The sequence below is a fragment of the Equus przewalskii genome, chromosome 7 (genome assembly GCF_037783145.1).
Source record: "Equus przewalskii isolate Varuska chromosome 7, EquPr2, whole genome shotgun sequence".
In the NCBI taxonomy this organism is placed as follows: domain Eukaryota; kingdom Metazoa; phylum Chordata; class Mammalia; order Perissodactyla; family Equidae; genus Equus; species Equus przewalskii.
The window spans coordinates 21,449,232-21,462,370 of NC_091837.1; the positions used below are offsets into that span (position 1 = coordinate 21,449,232).

The 13,139-nt window shown below is 57.4% G+C and overlaps 1 protein-coding gene across 14 annotated transcripts in view; it reads left to right on the plus strand.

Moving 5' to 3' along the window:
• Positions 1 to 13,139, plus strand: part of HECTD4 (HECT domain E3 ubiquitin protein ligase 4) — a 185,114-nt gene that overhangs the window by 169,521 nt on the left and 2,454 nt on the right. For all 14 annotated transcript variants that reach the window (XM_070628847.1, XM_070628848.1, XM_070628850.1 and 11 more), the window contains 10 exons: positions 438 to 561; positions 2,963 to 3,153; positions 4,529 to 4,675; positions 5,539 to 5,658; positions 6,618 to 6,773; positions 8,402 to 8,505; positions 8,738 to 8,959; positions 11,266 to 11,432; positions 11,815 to 12,010; positions 12,567 to 12,789. In XM_070628847.1, the coding sequence (XP_070484948.1) occupies positions 438 to 561; positions 2,963 to 3,153; positions 4,529 to 4,675; positions 5,539 to 5,658; positions 6,618 to 6,773; positions 8,402 to 8,505; positions 8,738 to 8,959; positions 11,266 to 11,432; positions 11,815 to 12,010; positions 12,567 to 12,789 (1,650 nt within the window). The remainder of the gene's footprint in view (positions 1 to 437; positions 562 to 2,962; positions 3,154 to 4,528; positions 4,676 to 5,538; positions 5,659 to 6,617; positions 6,774 to 8,401; positions 8,506 to 8,737; positions 8,960 to 11,265; positions 11,433 to 11,814; positions 12,011 to 12,566; positions 12,790 to 13,139) is intronic.

Here is a 13,139-nt window from a genome sequence, read left to right on the forward strand (position 1 = left end):
GTGACTGAAAGTGAGGATCTGGAAGTCTGCTTAGAAATTTTCTTCTAGAAGGCGCTTCCCTGGGGCCGTAGAACTTCAGTGTCCTAATGGCCCAAGCCGAAGTGGAGAAACTATTCTCGTTGTCATGAACACTGCTTAGTCAGTCAGATTGTTTGTGAGATTAGAGAGAGAAGGGCCTGTGGGAAAGCACTGCGCCACTTGATCCCCGGCCCAGACACGTGAGGCTGTGGCTCGGAGACCCAGGAGGGTCAGGGGTGGTGCACGTACTGGGCGATGGGTGGAGTCGGCTGAGGAACAGGCCCTGGAGTGATGGGAGACAAAAGGAGAATCAGATGAAGTGGACCCTGAAAGAGGGGATGCGGCCAGAGCGTGTTGTGAGGCTCCCACTGTGCACAGTTCTTACCAAATGCCTAACGCTGTGGACTCTGTTCCATCAGTCCCTGAGGAAAAGTATCTGACCTTGGAAGGATTTCACAAGTTTGTTATTGACCGAGCCAAGCAAGACATCCGTAGTGTCTGGAGGGCGATTTTATCCTGTGGTTATGATCTGCATTTTGAGAGGTAAGAGGGAGTCCTTCAATGCAGTCAATGCCGTGTGTGGAATTTGTTGCAGCCACTGCATGCATCCCCAAGAAAATACTTCCTGGGGAGCCATTCCGTCTGCCCTGTTTTTCATGCCTACTGAGTTATTTTCTAATTTTTCATAATTGTTAAAGTGGGTTTTCTAACCCATTTGAAAAGAAACCCTGTTCGAAACAACAGAAATTTATTTTCTGGAGGCTGGAAGTCCAAGATCAAGATGTCAGCGGTGTTGGTTTCTCCTGAGGACTCTCCTTGGCTTACAGGCAGTCCCCTTCTCACTGTGTCCTCATGTGACATTTTCTCTGTGCACCCGCGTACCTGGTCTCTCCCTCTTCTTGTAAGAACGCCAGTCCTCTGGAACTGGGGCCCAGCCCTTACGACCTCATTTAACCTTCATTACCTCCTTAAAGGCCCCGTCTCCAGACGCAGTGACACACGGGGAGAGGCCTTCAACACAGGAACTGGAGGTGGAGGCGCATTTCAGTCCCCAACAGGGATGATTTCTAATTCCAAAGGATGTTCTTCCTCGGAGTCACACTTTCTCTCTGAGTCTCCACTGCCCTCCCCCTCCCGAGCAGGAGTGCAGCAAGGTCACTGCTCACCAAGTTTCCAGGGCCAAACAAATATGGTGTCCTTCTCCTTTCTGCCTGTGAGTCCCAGGCAGGCAAGATGTTTGCAAACCACAAGAAATCCCCCTGCCCTCTCCCTCTGGCTCACTCACACGCAGGCCTGCAGGCCCTCACCCACAGCAGCACGCACTCGGTGTCAGAGAAGGAGTGGCTGCCAGAAGCATACTTTCTAGAAATCGGTTTTCAGTGCTGAGAAATTGTTTACTGCCTGGCGCCAGCATTTTGTACCTTCATTGAAGGCTCAGAGTCAATCCCCAGATGGGCCTTGGCATCATGGTGGCAGGGACAAGGTTTCTGACTTGTTTTAGAAACCAGTAAGAGATGACTTTGGGGGTTTGTTGGAAAGTAGAATCACCTATTTTGAACTAGAAACTGCGTTCTAGGTGGGAAGGGAACAAATTGGACTACAGACTCATTCCAGAGGGACGCATTTGTTACAGCTGGGAGGGCTCCTTCCTGTGTGTTATGGGGCCATGCGATGCCTGACACACCTTCCCTCCTCACCACAGCTGGTGTAAGGGCGGCCAAGGGCATCTGCCTGATCAGCCAGCCTGGAAGGGGCTGTGAGGGGACCCTCCCGGCAGAGGGGATGCCCTTCTGAAGGAGCGAGGTCTCTCTCAGCACTCCTTGGGTGAGACAGAGGTGGCCTGTAGTGAGGAGAGGCCTGATGCCACGTCTGCCACCTCCCTGAGATGGGCCCTCCCCGCGTGATGCTCCCTATGTTGCATAGGGCCCACTTGAGGGGCCATGGGCTCTGGAACTAGGGGCACTTGTCCACTCGCCAGCCCGCCTGCCTGCCTGTGTGGGTTTAATAGCTTCGTGTTGTGGAATAAGGCCATGCCCACAGTAACAACCTCATGCAGTTTATACACACACGCGGAGAGGTCCTGAACTGTGTCCAGGGTCATCACTTTGTCATGTCTCAGTAAACATCTCCCCCAGCATTCTCTGGGGGTGGCCTTTCTCAGTGCTGTGGAAGGGGTCGGATAAGACATACGGTTCTACAGTCTGCTTTGTTTTCGTTTTTCCCCGTCACTCCATATTATTCCACCAGATGACTGTAATGGCTGCTAGCACTCTGTTAGCAGAATGTGGTGTGATTTATTCAGCTGACCCCCAGCGGTGGACTCGGGTTGTGTCAGGTGTTGCTGTAGTAAGGCAGCCCTGCAGTGACATCCTCACAAACACACCTTTGCCAGTTCAGGTAGCTCTGTGGGTGCCCCCTAGGCTGGGGTCGCTAGGTAAACGGCCCTGGCTTCAGTAACACCAGCGGCTGGCACTCACTGTGCCGTTGGAATGTGTCAGGCACCATGCTGTGTTCTGCACAGGCATCCTCGTGGCACCGCGAGAGGCTTTGCTGCTCCTGGCTCCGTTTATAGGTAGAGAAGCTGAGGCTCAGAAAGTAGGCAGCTCCATGGCCCCGGTCACTGTGGGCAGCCTAGACCGCACCCCCGGCCTCCAGAGCCCGAGTCCTTCGCCGTGGTGCCCTGCTGTCCACATGCAGATGCATGTTGCCAGACTCCAGAAAGGTCATGCCGTCCCACTCCCTCCGGCCTGCTCAGCTGGTTTTGAAAGGAGCTTTTCCCCTCACACCGCATGGTCCCTCTGCAGTCAGCATCTTGGCTGAGCACTCGGGAACAGCCTGGGAGGCAAGGCTATCCTACAGACGTCTTCCGGGAGCTGGGACGTGGCTCTGGAGGAATCCAGCAGCGCCCCCAGCGGCCCCTGTCCACCTTCTCACCCGCCCCCAGGTGTGCCTGCGTCGATGTCCGGCACGCACACAAGGCCTCAAGGAAGTGGACCCTGGAGATGGACGTGGCGCTTGTGCAGCACATCAACCGGCTGTGCCGCCACCTTGCCATCACGCCCGCACGGCTCCACCCCCACGAGGTGTATCTGGACCCCGCAGACGCCGCCGACCCCAGACTGGCCTGTCTCTTGAGTATGTGGCCCTCAGGGGTGTGCCTTTCGGGCCGTGCCCCCTGCACTGCCCTGTGGGGGTGTCCCCCACGACGGTACAGGGGTGTGTAGAAGGACTGAGGCCCATTACACATCTGTTGACCAGATCCTTAAGAACACGTGCTGTGCCCCAGATGGGTAAAAAAGGGGGAGAGAAAGATGCTGATGTTGGTGGCCAAATGGAAGTTTTGTGGCCTTATTACATGCTTGTTGCAACCAGGCCCAGCAGCAGATGCAGGAGGGCAATGGCTGGGAGGCGATGCCTCCCCATCACACCCAGGCCTCTGCTAGAGGCCACGTGGAGGCCAGGCTGGCATCGGGAGTGAGAGGGGGTCAGAGCGGTCTGATAGCTTACGTTAGAGGCATTACCTTTAATTACGAGAGAGTAACACGTTTTTGTTAGAATCTAGGAATGCACAAGTAATGCTCACAAAAAAATGGATGTCGTCCATAAATCCATCCCTGAAAATGACCTGTCATGACATGTTGGCAAATGGCCCCTGGGCTTGTTTCTCTGCCTGTCTGCATGCATCCATAGGCTGCTGCTCAGCCACGTGTCCACGTGCCCTTGCTCTCTTCTGGATACTGCAAAGGTCAGCGTGAGCAAGAAATTGTCCCGACAACATCAGTCCCTCCCAGTTGGAGAGGAGACAGATGTGAGGACAAACGAGTCACAGGCAGTGTGCCAGCGTCACAATTTCCTGGGTTTAATATGATGTCACATTGGGGGAAGCTGGGTGAAAGGTACACAGGACTCTGCACTATTTTTGCAACTTTCTATAAGTCTGTGATTACTTCAAAATTAAAAGTTAAAAATAATACAGTATGGGGGCCGGCCCGGTGGCACAGCCGTTAAGTTTGCGCGCTCTGCTTCGGCGGCCCGCGGTTTGCCTGTTCGGATCCCGGGCAGGAACCTGCGCACCACTTATCAAGCCATGCTGTGGTAGGCGTCCCACATATAAAGTAGAGGAAGATGGGCATGGATGCTAGCTCAGGGCCAGTCTTCCTCAAAAAAAATAATAATGATAATAATAGAGTTATGTAGCCCTAGCATGGCCCCCAAGGTAGGCTGGGGGCGCCTAGGATTCCTTAAGAGTCAGGGCCCCCTGCCTGGCCAGCCCTGGCCTCACCCTTTGCTTCTGCTTGGCATAGGCGCAGGCAAATTGGGGACCCACTCAGTCACAAACAGCATCTCTGGGTCCCAGGGATAAAATCCTCTGCAGGAGCCTCCTGGTTCCAATTGAAATGCCCCACTCCTGGAGGCCCTCCCCAGCGACAGGGACCACCTGAGTTGGTTCACAAATAAAGTCTCAGCCTCCTCGGCTCAGACCGCAGCCTGACCGCCCTGTGCCCTGCAGGTGTGCCCATCGAGAGCCTGCGCCTGCGCTTCGCGCTGCTGCAGTCCCTGAACACCACACTGGAGACCTTCTTCCTGCCCCTGGTGGAGCTGCGCCAGACGCCCATGTACACCCGCAGCATCGCGGCCCTCCTGAAGGAGGCCAAAGGTAGTGCCCGCGCCCTGCGGGGCAGAACCCACAGGCAGAGTCACCAGGCCATCGCCTGGCCTCCAGGCGGCTGCCCAGGACGACACCCTCGCACACACACGCCCAGTCGTACATTTAACACGCAAGTCTCCTTTGGAGCAGCAGTTCCACCCGAGAACAGTTACTTTAATGATGCTCTGAAAAAGTTGAATTTACTAAAAAGTTTTCAGATTATTATGTTAAAGCTCTGACTCACTGTCTGCTCCCCACATTGCTACAACCTGGAGATGACCGTTATTAACAAATGAGTGTCTGTCCTTCCAGACTTGTCTATTCACATACAAATAGATGCGGACACATAATTTTTTGTCTTTTTTTAAAAATCAAAAATGGGTATGATATCCTACATTCTGTTCTGAACCCTGTTTCTATTTGAGAATGTGCTGCAGAGATCTCTGGGCATCGCACACACGGAGCTGAAGGCCTGTACATTCCACGGCGTGGGGCCCATGGCTTGTTCATAGCCTCTCCCTGTTACAGACACTTAGGTGGTTTTTAGTTTTTGCTGTTTCAGAAAATGCTATAGCAACCCTCCATATTCTTAGGCATTTGGGTTTGTATTTCTGCAAGCTAGGTGTCTCCTGGGCTTGGCAGAGGCCTGGGGCTTATGCAGTAAGCTTGGGGTCAGTACCAACCATCTTCCAGAAGGTCAGGACCACTTATGCTCCCACCAGCATGGTCTGCGACTGCCCACTCAGGGGCCTAACGGCCGTCCCAGAAGAGGGAACAGACTCGGGGGGACAGTGTGGCCTCCACTGCCTTTGGGGGCGACTCAGAGGAAGGGGAGCGGCCTCATCGCCTGCTCTCCCCGTTCCTCCCTTCAGGGCTCATCTTCTATGACACAAAGGTGACTGTGATGAATCGGGTGCTGAATGCCACCGTGCAGAGGACAGCTGACCACGCAGCACCTGAGATCACTTTGGACCCACTGGAAATTGTAGGAGGTGAGACTAGCTACACATACCAGAAAATGCAAAATAGCAATGCTGAAATGAGTGAGTTGATTTCTCACGCAAAAAGAAGCCTTTAGAAGAAAAGAGTCCAGGGCTGCTTTGACAGTTCCTTATTTGTCTGGCTGCTTCTGTCTTCTGCTCTAATGTCCCAGTGTGTGACTTCCACCTTCAAGGTCACCTCACAGGGCTGGCCCGATGGCGTAGTGATTAAGTTTGTACGCTCCGCTTCAGTGGCCTGGGGTTCACAGGTTCAGATCCCGGGAGAGGACCTGCACTGCTCATCAAACCATGCTGCGGCAGGTGACCCACACACAAAATAGAGGAAGATTGTTACAGATGTTAGCTCAGGGCCACTCTTCCTCACCAAAAAAAAAAAAGAAGAAGAAGAAGGTCACCTCATCAGCTGTGCATTCTAGGCAACAGGGGGAAAGGGGAAAAGCAGAAGGAGCCTGCTGCTCCATGGAGCCAACACCTTTCCTTCATGTCTCGGAGAACTCAGTCACATGGCCACACCCAACTGCAGGGGAGGGTGGGAAATGTAGGCTTCATTCTGGCTGGCCACGGACCTACTAAATTCAGGGTTCGGGCCCCAAAGAAGAGGGGAGAATGGATGTTAGGGAGGCAGCCAGGAGTCTCTGCTGCAGCACGCGGACAGACTGGCTAATGTTGTGAAGGACACCCGCTGGAGGCCATGAGAGGAGAGCCATTCGGAAGGATGAGGGGGCCAACCACTGAGAGAACAGGGGAGGCGGTCTCCCCAAGGGAACCGCTGGGCCAGGCCATGACAGAGTTGACAATATTCCAAGCACAGAGAGAAGGCCAGGAGGCTGAACCCCAGAGGGCAGGGTGAGGTCCAAGAAACGGGCAAAGGCCTGGCAAGGCATCTGTCCTGTGGCAGAAGAGCAGACATGGCCACTGGGAGGCTCTTCTCAGTTCTTCTCTCTTTCCAGGGGAGATCAGAGCTTCTGAAAACTCCTACTTCTGCCAGGCTGCCAGGCAGCTGGCCTCAGTGCCATCGTCTCAGCTTTGTGTCAAACTGGCTAGTGGCGGCGACCCCACCTATGCGTTCAACATCCGCTTCACCGGGGAAGAGGTCCATGGCACCAGTAAGTGGCAGGCCCCTGCCAGGCTCTCCATCCAGACAGTTCGGAGGGAGGCTGTGTTTAGGATGTAAAAATTCCTGGAGCTATTTTATCCTAAACTGCCCAGATCTCTCCCATTAGCAAGAAGGAAAGCCACGTCCTTGTTACTTGGCTCTGCAGAAGCCAGGACTGTGCCCAGAGAGACAGTCCCTTCCAGGCTCCCCGGACCCAGCCCCCACAGACTTGTCCCTGCCCCCAGGGGGATCTGGTGCCCACCGCTGGTCTGGGACGTGAGCACAGTGCTGTCCAGAGTTGGAGATGCTCCTCTGATCAGTGCTGGCGGTGCCCTTCCTGCCGAGCGGACTCAGGAGGGATTACCTCAGTGTGGAGTGGCACAGGGGTTGGTTGGGCTAGAAGCTCATGTGTGCCCTGAGAGACGGCGTCGGGGAGCCCTTGGTTAGAGTGGCATCTTCTTCCTCTCACTCTGTGGGGATGGGGAAGAGCAGAAGCCACTCCCTCGCGGCCCTTCAGTCCAGTTAAGCTCCAGGCGTTCAGGAGTGTCTCCCCCGGGTGGGAGAAGAGAGGCAGTTCTTCAGCGGGGCACACTGGGAGGGCAAGGCTGTCCCTGGGGCAGCTCCTCTCCCTTCCCTCTCTGACCAGGGGGACCCTGTTCCAGCAGCAGCCTCCCCGACAGCCTGCCCCGTGGCGTCCTCGGGGCGCATCTCCCAGGGTCTCAGAACAGCTCTCGTTCCCCGAGAGCTCAGGATGCGCCGGTCCACGCTCAGCACCTCACGCTCCTCATTGCACCAAAGCGTCACAGGATGCCGGCCTTGTTCCCCTTTACAGATAGGGAAGCTGGGACACCACAAAGTTAAGTAGCTTCCCCGGGCTCAGGCAGCTCACTGGGCTTCAGGCCCAGGTCTGTGCGATTCCAGGCCCAGCCTTGGCCTCAGCGACTTCAATAGGCAGCCGTGTGCTGCCTCCCTGTGGAAGCTGAGTGAGGGCCAGGCCCAGACATCTGTCCCCAGGAGGGTCCTCCGTGTGGCTCTGACCGAGCAGTGTGCATGCACAGCTGTGCTTAGAGCTTGCTGACCTCGGGGCACTGACAGGGGACCTGCCGAGAGGGGAGCCTTGCACGAAAACCAGGCGCACGCTAGGAATGGCGGTGGAGACGTGATGGGTGCGGTCACCCTTCGTGTCTCTGCACATCGTCCATTCACTGAACTAGTCCTGGGCCCCTGGGCCTCTGGGGAAGGCAGTGCCCAAGAGAGCAGGGGCCCTGCTCCTGGCCCCGCCCGGGGAGACGCACGTGGATCAAATAGGCCCACACGTCGGCCTGAGCTTGTGGGGTAGGGGGTGCCTGCGTGAGGTCTGCCCTCGGTCTTGTCGAGCCCTTGAAACTAGCCTTTGAGTTCGATACGGTACTGTCCCCATTTGATAGACCCAGTGAGTGAGGCTGGCTCAAGGAAGTGAAGGGATTTCCTGGGGGTGGCACAGCAGGACCTGACCCCAGGTACCCCAACCCTCAGGCGCGTTTTCTTTCCACTCCAACGTGGCTGTGGTCAGGTTGGCATATGACCTGGCGTTCTGGGTGGGGACAGGGCCTGCGGGCAGGGTGGCCTGGTGCTGATGGGTCTCCATCTGTCCCGCAGGCGGCTCCTTCCGCCACTTCCTGTGGCAAGTGTGTAAGGAGCTGCAGAGCTCCTCGCTCTCCCTCCTGCTGCTGTGCCCCAGCTCGGCTGTCAACAAGAACAAGGTGAGCCGCCCGAGGCAGTGGCTTGGGCTCATGGCTGGGGGTCCCCCTCGGCCCCACGCCCTTTCGCACACCTTCCTGGTCTGGTGGGACTGGCCTCGCTGCACTGGCCAGCAAGCTCTGGGACTGGGCATGGCCTTGCAAGGGTTCCCTCCCGCCTGCCCTGGGCACAGTGGCCTGGGGCGCCGGGAGGAGTGGAAGCAGACTGCCCCCTCAGCGCCGCCTCCACCTGCAGGGCAAGTACATCCTGACGCCCAGCCCCCTCACCTACGGGGAGGAGCAGCTGCTGCACTTCCTGGGGCAGCTGCTGGGCATCGCCATTCGAGCTGACGTCCCTCTGCCCCTGGACCTGCTGCCGTCCTTCTGGAAGACGCTGGTGGGTGAGCCCCTGGACCCTGACCAGGACCTGCAGGAAGCAGACGTACTCACCTACAATTATGTCAAGAAATTCGAGAGTGTAAGTGAGAAGCACAGTGATTCTGGGGGAGTGGGGTCTCAGAGCAGTGCCCGTGTCTCTGCCTCCGGACCAGGGGACACCCGAGCTCCCCAACTCAACACTGATTGGGCTCTCCCAAAGAACGCTGGAGAATGTGCGCCATCTCTGCCAGCAGAGCTTGCTTCGTGGGAAGAAAAGCCTCTGGCACTCCTCCCTGCTGAGACCCGCGGACTGGGGTGACCTGTCTAGCCCTGCGGGGCCTCCCAGGGACACAGGGGTGAAGGGTTCCTGGCAGATGAAGGCGCAGAGGTGTTGGGTGGGAGTTGCTACACGCAGACCCAGCTCCACTTTTAAGAGCTCTGATTCAGGGCCTCAGAAAGAGCCCAGAACGTCAACTCTTGGGGATCGCCTGAGATGGCCGGGGAAGACGTTGGGAATGGAGCTCTTTCTCCCTCTCCTTGTGCCTTGGGACAGACAGAGAGAGTGAGACCACAGCAGTGTCTGACCATCCCTCTCCACACAGACCAGCCCCCCAGGGGGGATGTGGTCGGGGCTCGAGCTGCCCCTGGGCCTGAGAGCTGCTCAGGTCTGCACATTGGCTCAGCAGTCACCGAGGCCTGCCGTGGCCAGGCTGTGGCTCCCATCCCGTCCTCGGGGGCTTCCAGGCTGCTCTTGGTTCCGCAAGGCCTGAGCTGGAGGCCTGTGTTCAGAAGTCCTCACAGCAAGGCCCAGAGGGAGCGAGGCTCAGAGAGTGAGCTGGCTGGGAGCAGAGTCCCCAGAGGAGCCCAGGTCTCCTCAGCTGGAAGCCTGTGCTTTTCCGCACCGCAGGCTCCCCTCAGGTTAGAGACTGTCCCGGCAGAGTGGGGGGCCTCTGCTCCGACCCTCCCCCTTGAGGCCAACTGCCTCTGTCACGGGAGGCAGACTTTGTGTCTGAGGCCTGGCCGGGGCTGCCCTCCACGGGGACCTCAGCTGAAAGGTGTCCACTGACTCTGCCTCCACTGGCACAAGACTTGATGCTCCCATTGCCAGGCTCTCCCTAGTTGTCCCCCCAGCTACCACTGGAGGGCAGCCAGCGCAAGGGAGCAGCAAAGCCAAAACGGGGATGAGGCCGAATTGTCTGAAGGGTCAGAACAGGACAGCCCCATGGGCTGGGGATTTGGGTCCCTGCCACGCCCTGCTCTGAGAAGTCCTCCTGGGTCTGGGGATGGCAGCAAGGGCCTGGGGCAGGCATGGACTGTGAGATGGTGTCCAGGCAGACAGTCCAGCCCAGACTTCCTTCTGAAGGGAATGGGCAGGGCCACTAGAGTGCTGGGGTGCCAGGACTACACTGAAGTGGGGGGAGGGGGGGGCATGAAGCAGGAAGAAATGCTCTGCACTTCTGTCAGGGTGCCTGCGGCCTTCCCCGTGCTGGTGAGGTTGCTGCTAAGGACACAGTCTGGGCTCAGACCCTACCTCCCACCTTCCCTGTCCCAGAGCTGCAGGCTTATTCTCCTCTGGGTCAGATCCTGGTGTCTTGGTAACCCAGCATGCACATCAGCATCTTGTGTTATTTTTTTGCCAAGGACATTGGCCCTGAGCTAACATCTGTGCCAATCTTCCTGTTTTTTCTTGAGGAAGATTAGCCCTGAGCTAACGTCTGTGCCAATCTTTCTCCACTTTATATGTTGGTTGCCACCTCAGTGTGGCTAACCAGTGATATAGGTCTGCACCCGGGATCCAAACCTGCAGACCTGGGCTTCTAAAGCAGAGTGTGCCAAACTTAACCACTATGCCACGGGGCCAGCCCCACATCAGTGTCTTTTGGACCCTAGTTTTCATGTGCCACATGGTGGAGGAAGTAGCCCAGATATTTTCTACAGATGGAATTAAGTCAGGGCTCTCTGGTAGAAGTGACAGAAATCTCAGCTCAAACCAACTTAGGAAAATTTTTTTAAAAAGTACAGATAGAGGTTTGGCTTCAGGCAGGGCTCAATCCAGGTGCTCAAATGATGTCATCAGAAATCGGTCTCAAGATGGCCCCCAGCAGTACAAGATGTACCATCTTACAGTCATGTCCACAGCAGTGAAAGAGGGCTCCTGCTTCCAAATGGTAACAGGAAAAGCCCTGCAATTTGAGTCTGTTAGTCAGGCCTGGTGCACATGCCCAGCCCTGAATGGATGGCAAGCTCTGATTGGCCAGGCCTGTGGCTGTGCCCGTCCATAGTGACCAAGGATACCCCCCACCCAGACAGTGCCTGGTGTTTGCCCAGCAGGAGATGGTGGTTCCATCTTCCAGGGGCCCTGGGAGCGGGGCAGGCAGTGAGCCTCGGTCTGCCTCTGCCCTCCAGATCAACGACGAGACCGAGCTGGAGGCCTTGTGTGCCGAGATTGCCTCCCAGCACCTGGCCACCGAGAGCCCTGACAGCCCCAACAAGCCCTGCTGCCGGTTCACCTACCTGACCATGACGGGCGAGGAGGTGGAGCTGTGCAGCCGCGGCCGGCACATCCCCGTGGCGTGAGTGTGCGCAGGGAGGGTCCTGACGAAACTGGCCAGCCAGGGTGTGAGAGCGCCGCCTGGACTGGGGCACCGGGTGACAGGTGGATTTCACCAGTGGGAGGGATAGGAGGCAGGATGTTGGGCGCCAAGAATGGTGGTGGAATGTCTTCAGCAGAAGGACTTTGTTCGAAAATACCAGCTCTGAGGTCGGGGACACCCAGAGGCAGGAGAGAAATTCACTGAGCTGCCGGCACTGAGAAATCTGGGGCGCTGGGCTGGAGGCCCCCACCGAGAGGCGGTCCGGGATCTCTGCCTGAGTGGGTGTGGCCCCCAGACCTGGGAGCAACCCCGTCAGCCTCCTCAGCCTCCTCCCTCCCCTGCGTCCCCCTGGCCTCCGCAGGTGGGAGAACAAGGACATCTACGCGGCAGCCATCCGGAGCCTGCGGCTGCGCGAGCTGGAGAATGTCGAGTGCGTGACGGCCGTGCGGGCGGGCCTGGGCGCCATCATCCCCCTGCAGCTGCTCACCACGCTCAGCCCCCTGGAGATGGAGCTGCGGACCTGCGGCCTCCCCTACATCAACCTCGAGTTCCTGAAGGTCAGTGGCCCGGGGCCAGGCTGGGTTGGCAGGCAGAGTGTCGGCAGTGGCTTGTCGTGGTAATTCCTGTGTCCCAGCGCTCCATCCTCCTCATGTGTGGCAGGGGCGTGCTCATCCTCCTCTCACAGCTCAGTAAACCAAAGCTAAAATTGTCACTTGCCCAAGGTGACACAGCCAGTAAGTGACAGTCAGACTTCACACCCAGCTCGCCTGCCTTCAGAGCCCATGCCTTAAGCCACCACCCTGAGGGGAAGAACATTCTCACCTGTGCCAGCCTCCCGCAGGCTCGGCCCTGCCTCTTACCAGCTGGGGGACTTTGCCGAAGTGACTTCACTTCTAGTGGGCACGGTGACAGAACCTGCCCGGTGGAGTCAGGGGGTGGCGCAGGTGGAGCCTCTGCTGCCGGCCCAGTGCACAGGCCAGTCACACAAACAGGTGCCGCTACGACGACCTTTGTGGTCACTGTCATTGCCGTGACCTCCCCGTGTCCTGCGGCCATCATTTCCCTGCTGTACCCTGCCCGGGCCTGCTCACGTCTGGGGCCTTTCTTCCCCAGGCCCACACCATGTACCAGGTGGGGCTGATGGAGACGGACCAGCACATCGAGTTCTTCTGGGGGGCGCTGGAGATGTTTGCCCAGGAGGAGCTGTGCAAGTTCATCAAGTTCGCATGCAACCAGGAGCGCATCCCGTTCACCTGCCCCTGCAAAGACGGGGGCCCCGACACAGCCCATGTGCCCCCGTACCCCATGAAGATCGCCCCCCCAGATGGCACAGCAGGTACTGCCCGCCCTGGTCGGGTTCCAGGTGGGGGGCCACGGGCCCTTCTCTCAGTTTGGAGCTGGGGCTGCTGGGTCCTGCATGAGGGAGAACAGTGGACAGGGACCCCGAGCACCAAAGCCCGAGTGTCAGTGGGGTCAAGGCCCTGGGGCGGGGTGGGGGTCACGTGCCTCCCACACCTGACCTTCGCCAAGTGGCAATACAGGCCCGATGTTAGTGTATCCTCTGATGATGTTTTAGAAAGCTAAAAATCCAGAAACATTTTAATCTTCCAACTTTTAATCAGAAAAATAATTCAATTAAAAAATCAAAACACAACCCTTTGCTGGCCAGACTTGTCTGCAGCCCGA